The sequence below is a fragment of the Periophthalmus magnuspinnatus genome, chromosome 17 (assembly GCF_009829125.3).
Source record: "Periophthalmus magnuspinnatus isolate fPerMag1 chromosome 17, fPerMag1.2.pri, whole genome shotgun sequence".
NCBI classification, from domain to species: Eukaryota; Metazoa; Chordata; class Actinopteri; order Gobiiformes; family Gobiidae; genus Periophthalmus; species Periophthalmus magnuspinnatus.
Window position 1 is genome coordinate 25066867 of NC_047142.1, and position 18693 is coordinate 25085559.

General features: G+C 39.4%; 2 protein-coding genes across 2 annotated transcripts; one reads left to right on the forward strand and one right to left on the reverse strand.

Moving 5' to 3' along the window:
* Nucleotides 1–200: 200 nt before the first annotated feature.
* Nucleotides 201–3901, reverse strand: LOC117384893 (angiopoietin-related protein 3-like). Its single transcript, XM_033982059.2, has 7 exons — nt 3372–3901; nt 2356–2466; nt 2139–2253; nt 1955–2068; nt 1370–1459; nt 998–1267; nt 201–799 (listed from the first exon to the last, which is right to left on the reverse strand). The coding sequence occupies exons 1-7, from the start codon at nt 3861–3863 to the stop codon at nt 624–626; spliced, it is 1368 nt and encodes a 455-aa protein (XP_033837950.1). The 5' UTR covers nt 3864–3901; the 3' UTR covers nt 201–623.
* A 3271-nt stretch (nt 3902–7172) lies between these two features.
* Nucleotides 7173–17954, forward strand: LOC117384892 (KN motif and ankyrin repeat domain-containing protein 4-like). The gene is made up of 9 exons (XM_033982058.2): nt 7173–7454; nt 12551–12600; nt 13275–14688; nt 14958–15209; nt 15350–15434; nt 15576–15795; nt 16151–16293; nt 16786–16986; nt 17587–17954. The coding sequence occupies exons 2-9, from the start codon at nt 12582–12584 to the stop codon at nt 17677–17679; spliced, it is 2427 nt and encodes an 808-aa protein (XP_033837949.1). The 5' UTR covers nt 7173–7454; nt 12551–12581; the 3' UTR covers nt 17680–17954.
* Nucleotides 17955–18693: the final 739 nt, after the last annotated feature.

Genomic DNA, 18693 nt, shown 5'->3' on the forward strand with positions numbered 1-18693 from the left:
TGTAATAGCATGTTTAGTAGCAGTTCAATTACATTCAAAGTCTATCAGCTTTAGTAGTGAATCTTTGCTGGACAACAGTGCCCCCTATAGTGAAGTGTTGTTTTAAAAACAATAAACAGAAAAACAGTATACAGATCAAGTAGATTGACAAGTAATAATAACTTAAAAGTTAAAGATGTATATTGTTTTTGAATATATTTGCGTGCATATTCAGATTTATTTGTATAAGTTGTTTATTTACTTTATTAAATAATACAAGCATAAAACTCTAAATGTTTAGTTGATACTGACAATATCTAGTTTCCAGAACATATAACAATAAAAAGTCCTGGGTCAATATGACCCAAAGTGGTTTTCACATGATATCATAACTTTTTATGGATCTGTATAGTTTAATTAATATCGGTTTATATTGTTATACTGTTTTTTATAAACAAAATTAAGACATTCCTATAAAATTCATACAACGCTAAAGGCTCCTGTCCCCATCCGGGGGTATGGCACAACAGTTCACTGAGAACATCTTATTTTTCATGTGTTTTTTTATATCCTATGTAGTCCACTAGAGGTCGCTGCACATTGCAAATCTTTTCCATCCCTCTCCACCCAGGAGGCCTCGAGGATCAGAGATGAGGGGAGAGCTGAAGACGCCCCACAGACATTTGGGTGAACTTTAAAGAGGATGAGCCCCTTCGCCCTGCTCTCCACTGGATCCCCCTCTTTTGCCCTGGACGCCTCCTTGACTTAAAGTATTTCCCGTTTAGGTTAGTGCCTCCACATGGATGAAACCACCATCCACCTATAAGAAGAATTCATATCACACAAGTTACAAATAAATTTGATACACCTTTTACATGTCAAATTTTGAATTAGTTCACACTGTAAAATACATGATGCTGTCAAGATTTGAATCTCATCTTATACTGGTTTTATGTGCTTTTTACATCTACAATAGACTACTGATTAATTATTATATATTTTGTATACTGAGTTCTACCTGTGTCTTGGATGCAGTTGTGATGATGCTGTTTGCCATTGTCCCTGTCCTTTGTGGAAAACGTTGTATTTGTCTGGTTACCCATGACATCGGGCAGGTCGTGAGACAGTGGTGAAAGATGAATGGTATAGTTGCTCTGTGGGCCTTCAAGAGCAAATCTATATTCAAAAACTCGCCGGAGCTGTTTGCACTCCTCCAGATGGATGTGGAGGACGGAGTTTCCCTGGACAGAGAGGGAGTGGATACGACTGAGGCCCAGCCAAAACTCCCCTGTGAGAAAGATAAAACAATCAATGCAGTTCAACAAGACGTCTCTGAGTCAAAGTGCAGGTAGAAATACTGCAAATGTGATTTATATTTCCTCCTACCCACCTTGTAAATCTCCAAATCCACTTTCATACTTTTCCCAGTTTTGATCAAAATTTATCGAGCCATCTGTTCGTCTCTGGATCACAGTTTCCCCTTTTCAGAAATAAATATTTATAGACCTGGATTTTAAACATATTACACTATTTTCTGATCTATGTTATATTGTTGTTTCCTCATCAAAAACACACCTGGAGTTGGGTTTTGTTTCATTCACACATGTTTAACAAACAAATCCTGCTTATTCAGGGTGAGTCAGGGTCTCAAACAGAAAACACAGTGTTCCACCTTCTGAATCATAGAATCATTTGAATAAATTCATCCCTGGAATTGTTGATCTCTACTAAACAAAAGGTTACTGTAGCTGTTACCTACCACTACATGACATCATAAGGTGGAACAGAACATATTGAGCTTTTGAGACTAATGATCAAGGGTTATGCAAACATGTGTAAATGAAACAAAACACAACTCCTGGCATGTTTTTGATGAGGTAACAGCATTCTAACATGGCTTAAAGCTCACAGGAGTCAATTTTGTGTAATATTTGTTAGTTAATTCTGAGTAAAGGTTGAAACATGAGTTGAATACCTGTGGTCATGTCACAAAAAGCCATAAAAGGCTCAGACGTGCCTGGATTTATAACGTACACCCCAGACACTCGCTCTCCCTGGTTAAATAGTTCACTGCAGTCTGCTGGCAAACCTATAATGATGATGTTATACTGTATTAGAAAACACTTAAAATGTGGACAGTTATATATTGTATGTCTTACTCATTAACTTGGATCCAGTCTTCTCAGAAAATCGATAAGGAGGAAGTGACAGTACCTCACTGTTGGACATGCTAAAGTTTTTTTCAGTGGTTGCTTGATGCACGTTGGCTGCAACCTGTCAAAAAGTAGCAGACTTAACCTCTTTTGGGGAATACCTGATTATCTGTCATTATCTGACAAATGAAATCTTTAATCTTGAAGGCTTTCTTTCACCAACTTTGTCCTCGAGAATCTTTATCTTGGACCTTTGTTGATTCAGCTGGTGACTTTGTTCCTTCACAGCCTTCAGTAGCTCTGCAATGCTCTGCTCCTGGCTGTAGATAGTCTTCTGCAAAAAGAAAAAAAAACAAAACACTAATACAAATAATAAATGCAGAATATTTCACTTTTTCATTGCTGTCTAATACTGAGTTTTACATATGCCTGGACGATATAAAAAGTTAATTGCATTAATGGAGTTAATATGATTGACTGAGATTCAGGAGTAGGACCACGCCTCAGCCTCCTCCTGCTTCTCTCCAGCGAATCACAGCCCACCTCATCCACACCTATAATTACCCAGAAACCCTATTTATACAAGCCCTTCCCTCCTACCCCATGACTCTTGTTCATCTTTCATTCGTTCTTTGCTGAATTTTCTGGGCTAACAACCTGAGACATAGCCCCCATCTACCCAGCATTCACATCTCTTCATATCATCAACAAATATCTTCATTGTTTACCATTGTGGTCCTTGCTAGTAAATTATATTCTGATTTGGGGCTTTCTGTCTTATGCAGTTCTACCCTCATCCTGCTAAAGGTGCTTTATGTAACCTTCTAGTTATAGGACCACAACCAGCTTGTTTCCATGGTGACAGTTATTGCTCTGCCTGGAATAATCCACAGTATAGAATTTAAGTTATTTGTCATGCATTTATTCAATTACAAGTGTCTTACCTTGAAAAACATGCTTTCTTACTATATGCGGGCTCGCCCCACCACAGATCTGACCTTTAACTTTGCCCGGTGGTGTTATCTGCTAGACTACATGCCATAGATTGACAAGATTAGTGCCTTAATCTTGAAAGTAATAAGGCAAAGCAATAACATCTCCATGGAAACAAGCAGGCGAGAGACCCTGTAGCTCAACCTAAGGCACCTTTACAATCGTGATCTATATGCTCTAAGAAAATTATTATTATGATTATGATTATGATCCTATTTTTATGTGCACAGGTCTATTATTACTCACCCTGAGAGCAGTAATCTCTTCCACTTGTTCGCTTGTGACCAGCCCCTGGGACATGCTGCTCAGCCTCTCCTCCAAACCCTCCACTTTATGTTGCAGACGGCTCTTCTCCTGCAGGATCGTGTCCACTTTGGAGTAAATCTGAACGGACAAATCCTTTATCTCCTCATTGCTGGCCTTCAGCACCACTGTAGTTTTCTTCAGCTCCTCTTCCTCCTCTTTAATCTCACTAGCCAACGCTGAGAGCTGATAGAACGAGCGGTCAAAGATGTTCAGCTTGTTTACAATGTCATTTATCTGTCCCTTTGTTTTTTGCACAAATTCCCTCAGACTCTGGCCCAGCTGGAGAAGACCTGTGGCCAGCAGTCGGACCTCATCCAACAAAGCGAAATGGGAGCGAACTTCAACTGTAGGTGAAATTGTATGTTCATCACAGAAGATATGGTTCTGGACGACCAACAAAAACAGTAAGCCTAATGTAATATCTCTCCTCATGTTGATAGTCAGTCATGTAATCCTCATTGACTTTACTCACCTTCCTCCAAAACCTCACTATTTAAACTATGAGTAGAGTCAAATCAATTATTAACTTACCCAGATCAATTCCTTTAAGTAGTTTGTATATAATGATATAATTGTTTCTTCTGAACATATGCAAACATTAAAAATACAGCTACAAAAAGCATATATACTATATATTAATAGTTAGTTAGGATTTTGCCCTTACTTAAAATAAGTAGTGCTAAGGTCATGGTCTGTGGTGTAGTTGTATCCGATTTTCAAACAGAAAAGTGGCCTAGTTTTGTATTAGGGCTAAGTTCAGTTCAGTCCAATCAGACATGATCCTCCATCCCAACCTCTCGTAACAACTAGGGTCTAGGTTTGAGTATTTCACATCTTTCTTTCATAATTAGTGTCAACCTTCTTTTAGTAACTTGTCTGATGGATTTTAACATGAAGGACTATGTTTTTTTGTTTTTTTAATATACAGTAATTACAAAAAATATATATATATATTAGAACAAAACAAAAACATACGAGCACACACAGACATTTAAAATGTTCTACACACATAACATCCACATTCACCCTCTCCAATATTCTCTCATATGCAGCATTGTCCATCGATCTCTCTGCCCTTATTTTCAATGTAGTGAGTCTCTGCTTCCTTCCACATGTCCAAAATCAGCCTGGCACAAGTCATCAGTGCAGTACTTATCACTCTGGACACTTGAAATACCCTGAGCCATAAAGGCCAATCTGATCTCAGTTCTAGTCTCACTTGTTGCTGGTTGATCCGTGTTCCTTCTTTGAATAACTTTTGATGATGCCAATCACAAGAGCACTGCTCTGATTAGTAATTACTTAGACACAGAAGCTCAAAAAATACAATATGAAAACAGAATTGAAATTAAATTGATCAAAATAAGAATAAAGAATAATATTTGTAGAAAAAAAAGTTAAGTTAATGTCAAATTGGTATAGCCTATAAAGAACCACCTTGAAGTCTAATTACTTTTGGCCAGATAATCATTACACAATCTTACTCAAAAAGATGAGACCTCTAGTATTTGTATTCTCTTCATTCCTTTCTAATGGAAGCCAGAGAGACTGTCCAAACAAGGTCAAGAGCCTGGATTCTCTCTGTTAAATGTTAACTCCACAAATGAGAGTTTTCTGTTTGATCAACAAATAGAGTCCACCAGCCAGTCTATATCGAGGCATGGACAATATCTACATGCATAATCAGTTTTCACTGCAGAAAGGGCAAAGGGGAAACTAAGGGCAAAGAGAGTCCAGTCGGAGATTCTGTGATGAAAAGAGGTACTAAAATAGAACATAATGAGGTTTTAATGTGCTTGGATGTTGTCAGACTAGTGCTAATCCTAATATTAGGCCTGGGATACTGCTGATGCCACTTTTGGCCTTTCAACTCATTAAGCAACAACTCAAACTCAATACATATCATGTATTTTTTTTAATCAACAAAACATTCTGTAGTCAACATGTTTTGACATAGTTTTGTTTTCAGGCTTTTTAAAGAATTGAACAATTTACTTGACAGAGGATGCAGAGAAAAAGAGTGAAAGAGGGTGAAGAACAACATGGACCAAACTGACCCAAGCAGGACTCAGGCCTCTCTGGTACATGCACAAAGCTCCAGAAAGTCTGTCTTTCTGTTTAGTTAATACATTTATATGTTTTGACATGTACAGTGCCTCAAAAGATTAATAGTAATAATAGGGCACCGAAGGCATTGAAGGTTTATAGCTTGTTCATTCACTCCAAACCTGCTTCTTCTGTAGCCACAGCCTCCCTGGGGTGGACTGAACAAAGTTAGGCGGCTAATCTGCGCTATCAGCCCCTCTAACCACCACCAATCGCTCTTACCATCGATACCAGGAAAGGTTTCCTAAGGACATAAAGAAGGGACACATTGGTCCAAGTAGGAATCAATTCTCCAACTTTTGAATTGATGGAAGAAATGTTCTAACCACTGATCCACTGCTGCCCCATTTGTTGGCAAATCACTGATAATTAAGGACATGCAGACAGCACAAAACAGCTTTTCCGGTTTGATGTAATTCTTTAAGAATTCACCAAACCGTATTAGCCAAAACAAAAGCAATCTAATTATTCAGTGGCAGATTAAACAGTTGTATGGACATAAATATGCAAAACCTAAAAAAAATAAATATAGCTCTCTTTTCCAGTAGTGACTAAAGTGAAAGGAAAATGACCCCTGCAATTTACTTCATGGTCCCAAAATGGTCTATCAAAGTTAATAATTAATAAGTCAATTTTCAGTTCTTATTTTAGGTTAATTACAAACTAGATATATAGTCTGGACTGCTCATTTCTAAATCCCCTCTTTGAGTAGACCACTGTATGTTTCCTTCTGGCCAAGTTTTTGCTTATGTGGTCAGTCTGTCAGCAGCCGTTTGGCCCTATGAAGTGTTTTTTTTTTACTCTTCTCTCCAAGTCCGACCACAATCCCGCTCGGAGTCAGTTGTCTGCCTGTGTAATGGAAAAGAAGAATATCACAGCAGTTTGAGCTTATTTCTTTTCCATCCTTTGGAGGACAAAGCAGCGATGGGAGCTCTTACTTTTGCTCTCTTTCTGGGAAGTGTATCAAAGTGATTAATTTTTGTTTTGAATATTTCTCGGATGACTATAAAGTAGAAAATATATTAGCACAGACCAAAGTTGACATGTTGTGGTATTAAGGACCTATAATATTTCAATGTAAAGAGCAAGAAAATAGAAATTACACCAAAAAGAGGAGCATGTTTTTGGCAGCTACAGTAATAACTTACAAACTATGAGGCATGACATTTGTTATATTGACGCCATTCTGTGCTGGAAAAAAGGTAAATAAGTGAAAAAAATAATCTTACTGTCTCAAAATGCTTTCAATATTAAAACATTTATTGTTTGTTTTAGTAGTAGTTTAGAAAGTAAACACTGTTGTTTGTCTTTTATGATTGGCATATTACATCATGTGCATCATGGTGGTTAGGTGACAGAAGAAGATGTTGGTGACATGTTAAAAGGGATCTGCAAAGTATGATGACCACTCAGTGAGAGAATTAACCCCAAAGGATGGCACAAAGCCCTGTGCTTTGCCCCCTCATTGCCTCATTATATGGGCCACACCGCACATAACATGAGATAGGATTACACATTCTGAACATGGGCGGTCTGAGCCATATGAAACGGTAAATTCACTCCACACACTGTTAACTCTTGCCCCATACCACGATATTTTGACATGTTGTCACTGTGTTCCATAGGAGCTCCTTCTTTCTCGTCCTCCACCTCTGACTTCCCATTGGTCGATATGCAGGGGGAGTGGGCGGGGCTGACCACAACATCTAACCTCCTCCCTGTCAGTCTTGTTGGACAGACGGCGTGTTCCCAAGCCCCTCCCAAGTCTGGACTCCCCTTCACACACATGAGCTTCTGTTATGGCAAGGCAACACTCTGGCATTTACCATAGGACTACAGGAGGCAAGAAGACAAGCTCAACTGGACCGAAAAAACAGCAAATCTAATAGGAAAAAACTGCACATACTATGCCCCAAGGTAAGCTACGTGTGCGTGTAGTCATCTTCTCCCACATATGAATTCTTAATCAAGGCAGTGATGCTCTAAATGGTAACCTTGAGTGTGTTCGATCCAGGGCTAAACTCAGGGTCAGACTCTTAACTTATTTAATGAAACATGGGGCAAGTCACTTAACCTGGGCTGAATACTAATCTAGACGATAGTTTTTATCGATTAAATGTTAACCCATATCTTTATTATAATACTTCACAAAGTAACGGTGCTCTTTCTATTTTAACCTTGCTGTGTTAACATACCATGCCTCATTGTATCAAGTCCCTGGCAGCTGTTTAATACACATGCCGTACAATGAAGCTCATATGGCACAATCAAAAGTCTGACCTGCGTTAGTTTTGGATGTGGCAATTCTCCAGAAAGACTCAATATAAATACACAGAAGTCTACAGACAAGTTTAAGGAAAGAATGATGAAAATGGCTTAAGACGCTCATCAGACGAAAGTAAAGTTTTAAGTTCAAAGAGTTTCAGTGGAAAAAAAACACAGTCTCTGCAGCCAGGAGGAGAGGAATGATTTTTATTTTCCAGGAATCGCTTTTTTTTTATTTTTTTTTTATTTGCAACAAGGTTCTGAGGTACTCTATACAACACTCACTAGAGCTGTACAAATATATTCCAAACATTCATCACTGTCTATTTTAGAATAACCATGGAATTTCCATTTTATTGTGTCCATAAACAGTTTTTTGTGGAATACAAAACAGAAAGAACGGGGTGTTGCCCGCCTGAGACTGTGTGGGCACAATATAATGCAATGTGTCCAGACTGGCAGCTGGCAAAGTATTTTCTCCTCCTGTGAACTTTGTGGATAAAAACAGTTCAGAATCCTATTGTACCCGCACAATGTAAAAAGATGACCACAAGTTACAGAATGAGGTCGCAATGTGCAGTACTTGAAAAATAGTTAAAGTCTTGCAGTTGTAAAGTAGTGCATAATAAAAAAATAGTGGTGGTAGTTGTGGTAAGTCATAGAAAGCAGCATCTAGAGTTTTTTTTGTAGTTTTTGTGAACTATGACACACTTGTACTGCTAATTATGAAGCATTTATCTATGTACAGACTGTGAATACAAGCTCCTCTGCTGTATTAAAGCCATAGCTATCATTTTAAACAACTCATTTGATCTGAGGTTAGAGTATATTTCCTTCATAAGCATTCTGTGTAGTCTGTGTTGTCTTGAGCTTACATTACATTTGTGACTTGGGAGAAGAATGTGGAGAGAGATGTTGTGATTATGTGTTTATGCTGATGTAGAGAAAGGGTTCTGAGAGAGGAGTTGTATTTGCGCAAAGTTTTTGAACAGCTGCCGTGTGAGAACGAAGTCTATATAATTCTACAATGAAATGAGTTGAGTTTGACACATGCCTCATATGGTTTGAGAAGAAAGTCTGACAGAGCTGAGTTCTTCAGTTGGGGCCTGGTTTGGGGCAGCGGAAATATTTTACGTTTCATTTCTTTGGATTTCCTGCGAGGAGAGTGTGCTGACTACTAAATGTGGATGATTTGAACCTGTGCTATAAAAATATGTGTGTTATGCAGTGGTTGTTTTTTGTTTTTATCTTGATCCTCCTTTGGCTTTTGTTTTCAGGACTTTCAACGTTACAAGTAGACTGTCCCTAAAAGTAGGCTGTGAGAATTTGTATTTACACTGTACATGGTTTATATACATGTTTTATTTCAGATACTTCCTGTACTGATGCAAAACCATCTGTCCATTGAGCCAGAGTTGGACCTGGCCTAAAGATGACCTTGTCAGCATTTTCATGTGTTTAATGCCATATGCCCTGGCTTGTGAAGGACACGCTATGAATGGGTTGATTTTATAAATTGTGTCAGAAGTGAATATTTGACCACTAATAATGTAGTCCATAAAGTGAAAATAATCTCATAGCATGTTTTTATTTTCATTTACCCAATTAAGACAGATGTCCTTCCTGGCACCACACCTATAATTTACTGTATCCTAAGTCTTTTTTCATTCATGTCTGAAATGAGGATGCTATTTTGGTTTTGGACATAAAGAACTGTCTTTACTATATTTATGTGCAGAAAAATATTGATGGGCTTTCATTGTGCATGCTAGACCTGCAATCTTCCTGTTTGTTTCTCAGCAGGTAATAATTACATTAAGTCTGTGTTCCCATGTGGTTTGTGTTGTTGTAATTTAATTTGGAGGTACAGAACAGACACAGTCATCAATCATAGTCATCTATGTTTTCATCTAAGTTTTGTGCAGCCTTATATGACAACAGTTTTTGCAGAGGCTTGATGATTGGCCGGTCACAGTGATATTTATTGAGATGCAGTAACAGGTGTGCTGCTTACAATGCAATTCCTCTCTGATGAAATGTGTACCAGGTTTATACAGTTAGTTAGTTTTTTTTTCTCAAGTAAACTAAAATATATCAATCAAACAAGCTATTTGAATGGTTATAATACTGTGCTTTAGAGACTGTACAAACATGTTCAGAAATGCATGACAATATCACATATTTTGAGCTCCCACATTTCAATAAATCATCACAGTTTTGACTTTGACTTTTGAGTTTTGACACACAGGTTCAAGTCTTGAATGTGCATGTGTCTGTCAACTTATTGTTGACTTCTGATATCAAACACAGTCCTCCTGTGAAACTCCAATGGAAAAGAGCATGCACAAAATACAGTATCGGGTTCTATGTATGACACATACATTGGATTTCAGTGAGGGCGACAGCAAGAGTGTAGAGTTCATGGCTCTCATATAGAACATCTTATGTTGTAACATAGTATGCTGGTGGTTATAGGCTATAGGAGCTAATGTTTTCTTTGGATAATGTATATGTAGTTATATTGGTGGGTGGAGTTAACCTAAGTAAATATTGATTATGTAACTACCCCTGATCCATAAGGTGATTTCTTTCTACAAAATAATTTATCTGCAGTATATTTTCACAGTGACCTGACATTTTAAGATGTTTTGATGCTATCCAGTTTTGAATAATCTCACTTTAAACATGTTAATGATTATGTGAATATAATTGGCCGTACATTTATAGGTCAGTGGATTTTCCGAGAGTTGTTGTCGGGGTTAAAAAAACACATTTCATTGCTCTGTGGCCTGGAGGTCACACTAGCCCATTCAGTAAATTCTGTGAGAACATCAGGGTGTTTATCTGTAATTTTCAAAATGGCTACAGTTTAGTGCTCCCTATCAGAATAAGTGTGTGTGAATGGTGGAGGCCAGAATTCCCAGCAGAGGTTTTGGTGGTGCGCGCCTGTTTACTGCATAGCTCACATTGTTTGGGGCTGTGGCTGGGCTCCCCACAGGACAGGGAGCTGCCACAGAGGCTGGTGGTGGTCAGGGCAGGGGGAGCACTGGAGGTGAGGGGCAGAGGGAAAGTGCATGTACATGAGCGCATTGAAAAGTGATTTATGAGGGTGTCACTGAAGCACAGCCTGGGGGGTGCTGGGGAGAGACAAAAGCGTCTCAAAGTTTTGGTTTTGCCAAGAGGAGATTGTACCAGAAATATGTTTTCCAAAATGCCTAGCATAGCTGAAGGCTATTTAAAGGAGCACTATGTAACATTTCAAGTGGGGGGGTCCACCATCTGTTTGCCTGAAGTGCTTCACAATATGATATATCTACTTGGAGGCAAGCAGGCGATGCTACTAGACCAACTCATATGTCTGATCTGTAGAGTAAGTGTGTGCCTTTTCAATGAATTTTTAACAATTAAAATACCCGTAAATGAATAAATGCATAAATTAAATGCGATACTGTGAAACATTCCAGGCAAGGCACGCCAATGAGTGAAGCTTACCCTCTGCTAAAACCATTAGGCCGTGCTATTTTAATATTTGTAACAACTTTCTTAGGATTAGGATGTAAAATCTCACTTTTTCCTTTTTTGTTTGCCGGTTAGTTGGATAGCAACACTCTATACAGTATTTGTAATATAATCTATTGTCTATTGTTTCTTAGGAGCTTTTGGTTTAAGCTCTGTATATGAGTAACGTACAATAATTTGATTGCTCACATAGACATAAAACGATCCACAAAGAGGCAGACAAATGAGTGCAATTAAACTAACCAAAATATTGCGGCCAAAACGCAGAGAGGAGGAAGGTAGTGAGTCAGAACAATGGTCAGGCTGTATTTATGTCTGTAGGAGTGTGTTTTCCTCCGCTGGCCAAAACTGCAGAGGAAAAAGTCCAGAGTTATTTTCAACTCTCATCCTCCTCTCTCAGGGCTGTAATCAAGAGAACATCAGCTGAACCACTGGTGAATAATGAGCACCCAATGCATGGAAGAAGTGAAGGAGCCAAAGTGTGAGAAAAACAGACAAGTTTGTGGGAAAGGTAGACTGCGCAAAGAGAGGAAAGTGAGACTCGGGGAAGAAGGGAGTAAGAGGGAGATGCAAGAGTGAGATCTGAGTGGAATGTAAAAATGTCATAAAGATGTTCCATGTGGTTATAAAAATAAAAGGAACCCCATAAAACACACTACAGCTCAAGCTCAGGTCACGGAGCAACAACGAATACATGGAAACAAAACCACAGAAATTTTTGTTGTTGTTGTTTGTTTGTTTGTTTCTTTAGCGCTTTTTGCTGATAAAAATCACAAATTGTCATTTACTTGATGTACCTGCTCTGTGTGAAGCACTAAGTAAAATGGGGTCATAGGACTCAGTCAACCAAAAGCTTTTCTAAACTGGAGTGTCTTCAACTGTTTTTTAAAAGAATCCACAGTCACCACATGGAGAAAAAGGTGTTAGAGATTCCATATTCATGAGGCCAGAGGCTGAAAAGACAGGTCCCCCCAAGTTCTACCACCACCAGGGTCTGAATGGTGGACCGGAGGATGCATCCAGAGGAGTAAGGGATTAAAAGGTCCAGGATGTACTGAGGGGCCTATCTGTGGAGAGCTCTAAAAGTAACAACTAAAATTTTAAAATCAACCCTGATCCTGTTAAAAGCCTGGCAGCAGAGCTTTGCACAGTTTGGAGTCTGTTTAGAGAAGTTTATTAATTCATGAGTTGAGTTTTTTGTGTTGACTTGAGATTTTTTGTGTTGACAGATTCTAGACGATATTTGGCAACGCTGACACAATGATGGAAGGGCAAAACGGTATGTCAAATGAATCTTAACAGGACATGAATAGTGATGCATGTGGACTGATAAAGCATAACATTATGACCACAGAAAAAAGTGGGGTGAGGCAAGGTGAAGTGTGTCCTTATTGTGGCAACTGTTGGTGGGATATTGTGTTTCTGTCAGTCAAGACAAAATCTTAATAATAATAATAATATGTTTCATTTATATAACGCTTTTATACACACTCAAAGACACAGCACATATGGTAAAATAATAAAAACAGCAGCAGTACATGGGCCATGCTGTACTACCACTATTATTGATTTTTGATTTTTCTATTTTATTTACTTTTATGTTTTGTATGTATTTGTTTGTTTTGTTTTTGTTTTATGCTGTCTTTTTTAGGTTTAGTCTTTTGTCTGTTTGAGGAAAAATGGTTGGTTAAGGGGTGGGACCTTTGTCGTTTTATGTTTTAGGTATTTGTCTCTTTTTTCATGCTTATTATTATTATTGTATTATTTGTATTTATTTTATTTTATTGTCCTTAATAAAATAAATAAAATAAAGCATACCATTTTGAGCAAGTTATATAAGTTTCAAATTGAAGTAGATCATAAGGAATATATCTCCAAAGTGGAACTATGAACATTGATATCTTGTCTGCAAAAGTGTAAATCTGTCTAAATCTTTCATTTGAATTATTTCAGGACATGTTTTCACTCATAAAACCAATGGATTCAAAGGGAAGCCCCCGTACTCAGTGGAAACTCCATATGGCTTCCAGCTGGATTTAGACTTCCTCAAATATGTGGATGACATCGAGAAAGGCAACACAATCAAACGTGTTCCCATCCAGCGCAGGAGTAAGGTTCCCCGAGCCAGCACTCTCCCCCGTCACCTCCACCTCTCCTCTTCTGGCTCCCGCCCAAGCCCCTGGGGGTCCACTGGGGCACTGGGGCCAAGGTCACAACGCCTGTCAGGTACTCACCATGGTTACTCCTCCTGGTCACATGACACCAAGGCGCCCCTTTCATTGGCCGGTTTCAAATCTCAGGCTGAAATGGAAGCTAGGATAAAGGAGTTTGACGAGCAGCCATTAGGTGAACATATTAGGCCACATCTTCTCAGAGCTTCCAGTCTACCCTTGACTGTTTTATTAAGGCAAACTTCTGAATCTACAGAGGATGCAAGCAGCCTAAGGAGTTCTAGGGATTGTCTTGGAGCGAAAAATACCTCTTGTGAAGACTTATTTGACTCTCATCCCAACTCTGGACTGATAAAACGTCTTTCTGAGGCATTAGAACGTGTTGCAGAGCTTGAGATGGAAGTGAGGGTTATCCCAGAGTTGCGGGCTCAAATCAGTAGACTCCAAGATGAGCGTGAAAGATTACGCCTGGCTCTTAGTTCAAACATCCAACCACAGTCTTTAAATGGATGTTACTCTTCATGCCACTATAATACTATTGATGTCAAAAGGCCCAGACATGATAGCCACATTAGTGACAGTCTCAACAACTTGGACTCAAATCTCTCGCACGAGTGGAGAAGTAGCACAGATCTGGATGAGCTACTAACAGTGACGTCGCTCCAGGCTAAAGTAGCAGCGCTAGAGCAGAAGCTTCACGAGAGTGGACTTGAGTTGAAAAAAATGACAGGGATGCTTAATGAACAGCAAAATGAAAGTAGGAGGAAAGACGACAAGATTGATGAGCTCATTTGTAATCCTGGAGTGTGGGTGAAAGCGGAGAGAGTGATGGTGGAGCAGGATGGAGAGGAGACCACAGTGAAGAGTCTGCAACCAGGGAAGCCAAATTTTGAGTTAGCTAAAGAAGAGCTGAAGGGGGCAGCAGAGGGTCAGGGGGGCACAGCAGAAGTGGTCCATCACATAAAGCAGATCAGACTTCTCCTGGATCAGCAGTGGGACTGTCTGTGCTCAGAACAAGGAGCACAACACATAGACCCCAAAGTCAGGTTTCTGCAACAGGAGATAGTTGGCCTGGTGGATCTACTTTCATCCTCCTATGACCAACAGAAAAACACACAGGAGCAGCATGGGGTTTCAGATGTCTCTCAGTGTGTTACAAAGAAAAACAGATGTGGACAGAAAGGTCTGGATGAAAGGTGAGCAGAACTTTCTAAATTGTGCCTGTTTGTTTTCACATATCTACTGCTGTTTTTCAAGTACTAAAAATCCTAAAAATAAAAAAAAAGGCTCAAATTTGAAGGCTTATTGAAAATTAAATTCTAAGCCATTTGCATCTGTTAATGTGCAATGGATAGAGTGATTCAGAATGTTAATGCATTGTGGCAGTAAAGGTTAAGTGCTGAACTAACTTTCTCCCTTTATTTATTTTTTAATAAGTCTAAGTGTATTACATTTCTTTCAAAAGGCACCACTCCACCACAAGTGTAAACCAGAACAACATGGAGCCGAGTAAATGTCGCAGAGAAAAGATGGCGGCCACCCAGGTGCATGATGGTCCAGCAGAGAGGGGCACAAGTCCAAACACACACATGGGATCTGGAGGGACAGATGGAAACACAGTGTCTGTAGAGGCTCCGGGGAAATCAGTGAAGATGAGAGCGCCCCCTGGAGAGCAGATGGAGAGGGACCCTGGCTCTGACACGAGTGCTGCAGGCAGGTGAGACCGAGCCAGCCAATCAGAGCCTGTGAGGGAACAGAAACAGGACTCACGAGTATAGTTGCTTTGAATCTGTGTTATATATACTTGTGATAATAGCATGTATTTTCTTAGTTAAGATTCTGTCCTCTTCCCTACAGTGAGGTGGTTAAAGCTGAATTTATTGCAGCTTGCCAGTTTCTCAAAGATCATATGAAGAATATGGATAATCCCAACGATGATATGGTACAAGTTTATATATTTATAAATGAATATATATCTGAATAAAGAAATATTGTAATTACATTCATTATAGGATTTACTTATTTATTACAGTGTTATATTTTTCTCAGCACTGAGCATGTGTCTTTGCCCTCTTGTTTGTAGAGGAAAGCCTTGGTGGTCCTGTTCCAGAGTTGGTTTGGTGTAGCAGCAGAGGAGGCGTCCAAAGCCAGCTCAGTGGCCGCTCATGTGAGAGAAGTGAAGAAAAACGCCCTGTCACTAATGGCCTTCCTCATCAACTTGGCAGACGACAATGGAAACACTGTGTTACATTACAGTGTCTCCCATTGTAACTACAGCATCGTCAGCGTGCTACTAGACACTGGTAAGTTTACGCTGTAAGGGGCAGCTCGATGATGGAAAAAATCATAATCACAATTATTTGACTTATAACTAAAATCACAATTATTTTCAGTCAGACCTAATTTATTTTATTAGTACTGTTTTGGGACACTTTTGTTATCAAAGCCACTATAGTTTCGACAGGGTGATTTTGCTCCAGAATGTGCATAGATGTATGACCAGAAGTTAATTCAATGTAAATTACATTTTAATTAAACAATAGAGCAATAATTGAAATCACGATTTTAAATATGATCAATTGCACACATCTATAGTAGAGTATGTTTTTATGACTGTATAGAAAAAGGTGTTTTACAACACTGTATTATTTATCACAGGCGTGGCTGATGTGAACCTCCAGAACAATGCTGGATACACATCTATGATGCTCGCCTCTCTCACAGCCCCCGATGGCCCCAGTGGCATGGAGGTGGTCCGGAGATTAATGGAACTGGGCAATGCCAACATTAAGTCCAACCAGGTAACAACCAGTGAATTAACCTTCTCATTAAATGCTGGGAAGATATATGATACAGTGTGTATATATGTTATACTGCTGTCAAGTATAAAGAAATACTGTAAGTCTCTTTGGTCTGTCAGAATAACACCTTTTGAAGTGCGTCATGTTGCTCTGGAAAATATGACCATAAACAATAATTCTGAAATACTTTATGCCACTGACACAATAACCCTTAAACTGGATCATACCAGTAAACCCTTTTCTAAATGAACTAAGCTGTGATGAATGCATATTCCACTGAGACTCTTTGGTTGTCATTTGGTATACTCAGGTTAATTACTCAATCCTTAACAAAAATATAACATTGACTTCAGAGTTATTGGCACACGCAATAAATATTCAGCCCAAAACATTCCGTTCCGTCTTTCATTTGCTGAATGATGAGTTGAAATAATAATCATCGAGACAGGCCTAGTAAACCCTAACATCTCTCTTGATATTCCCCCGCTGCAGACGGGCCAGACAGCTCTGCACTTGGCGGTGAGACATGGGCGAGTGGTGATGGTGCGCCTGCTGCTGAGCTGTGGGGCTGACGCAAACATCCAGGACAAAGAGGGGACCACAGCGCTGATGTTTGCCTCTGAGAGGGGTCACACACACATCGCCAGGCTGCTGCTAGAGCGGAGCCAGTGTGATCTCAGCCTGGCAGACAAGGTGACACTGTGGGAGGGAGAAGACAGCCGCACAAACACACAATTCTATTACTAATCTGGAAAGGAATAGCAATGTTCACAAAAATTATACAGACAGCTCTACTTATTAGATTAAGCCAATGTGACAAACCTAGTTATATTTGTCCTATTAAATCCTGTTAGTGTCAGTTATACACAAAAAAATATTTACTTTTCTGAATGCAAAAGCTGCTTAACCCACAATGTTTAGACTTGTACTGTGTGAGTGTGGGTGGACTGTCATATTGGTTTTGAAGAATAAGGCCTTTCAAATAAATGATGGTGAGATTAGATGAGCTAATCCTCCATCAGTAAGAGATCTGCCAGGCCAGGATGCATATAGATCTCCTACTTAAGTGAGAGAGTTGGGAACCATGTCTAACCTTGGCACTAACTTAGGTTAATGACACCAATTAAAATCAAATTAAATCCATTCACAAAACATTCATCTCAGTTTAGAAATCGCTCTGTATGCAGGAAAGTAGTTCGTCCCTGTGCATAGCATTATTTAGATATAGCAGTTACTTTGATTAGGATTTACTGTGCCTTGCATAAGCTTACAGGTCTCTTTTGTCTTCTACAGCATGGTCGCACTGCTCTGTCCATCGCCACACAGGGGTCGCACACTGATACAGCCACTCTGCTGAAAGCACACGCTAAAGCCAGAGCGCTATAAATGTGCACAAACATGGAGTGTGTTGTTCTTGTTGTACATACAACCACTGACCTTGAAATGTCAGTGTGGAAACTATAAGCTGTACTGTTCCCTCATTGTTCTGATATGTCCTTATTCTGTCAGCATAATGTTCACTGTATACACCTGTATATAATTGCCCACTTAAGTACTTCTATTTGTATATGAGAATTATTTGTATATCCCTTATGGGATAAATAAAGTTATGTAATGGTTTTATTGGTGTGTTAAACAATAAAAAATGTCTATATTGCACACTGCAGTTCTGCACATTTACAAATGTGTGTTTATATAAGAAAATAAAGCGGACTGTAATCTATTTTTTGCATGCCAAGTAAACTGAATAAAGACTTGTGGCTTGTCATTTTTTTGTCTAATCTACTGAAATGTGTACAACTAACCACTAGATGGTGCTGGTTGCCCTTTTCCAATAGACTGCATATAAATCCACCCTTTTACCAATCAAGACCCTGACCCTGTTACTGACAAATATAAAAATAGGACCTTGTGAACAGTTCTACAGTATGGCGTGAGATTTACCTGTCCCTGAATGTACGGTGCCTGCAAAAGCCCAGTCAAGCGGAAGAGGAGATGTGGCAAACGTGTCCGAGTGGCCTTTGTTCTTCATGCCTCCTGGGACACTGACAGTACAGCTTCAGCTTTCTAAGAGGTCCAGTCAGATCATGTTGTAGAGATAAGATACAGAGGACTGAGAGGAGATGGGAGCAGGCAGGATTTCTTTCAGACAGAGCAAAGCCACCAGGGCACCGTTTACTCAGGGCCCAGTGCCTTGAGGGGCCCCTCACAACGTGTTTTATATGTATTTTTCATTTTTCCCCTCTTCCCCTCTTCCAAGATGATTTTTACTTAGGGTTCACACCCAGGAAGGCCACCTTCAGCTTTATGAACTCAGCTGTCTCCAGGGCAGTTATAATACAAGAGTTTACCTGTGCTGCAGCTCAGGAGCCCACTGAATGAGAGGGAGTCTATCACTAA

Bases quoted from the DNA above. Each gene is read 5' to 3' on its own strand.
- LOC117384892 (XM_033982058.2), top strand. The intron at 15,210-15,349 runs GTGAGACCGAGC...TCTTCCCTACAG, and splicing joins GACACGAGTGCTGCAGGCAG to TGAGGTGGTTAAAGCTGAAT. The intron at 16,987-17,586 runs GTGACACTGTGG...TGTCTTCTACAG, and splicing joins ATCTCAGCCTGGCAGACAAG to CATGGTCGCACTGCTCTGTC.
- LOC117384893 (XM_033982059.2), bottom strand. From the start codon at position 3,863: ATGAGGAGAGATATTACATTAGGCTTACTGTTTTTGTTGGTCGTCCAG. The intron at 2,254-2,355 runs GTTGGTGAAAGA...ACTTTTTGACAG, and splicing joins TAAAGATTCTCGAGGACAAA to GTTGCAGCCAACGTGCATCA. The intron at 1,268-1,369 runs GTGGGTAGGAGG...TCTTTCTCACAG, and splicing joins TGGATTTGGAGATTTACAAG to GGGAGTTTTGGCTGGGCCTC.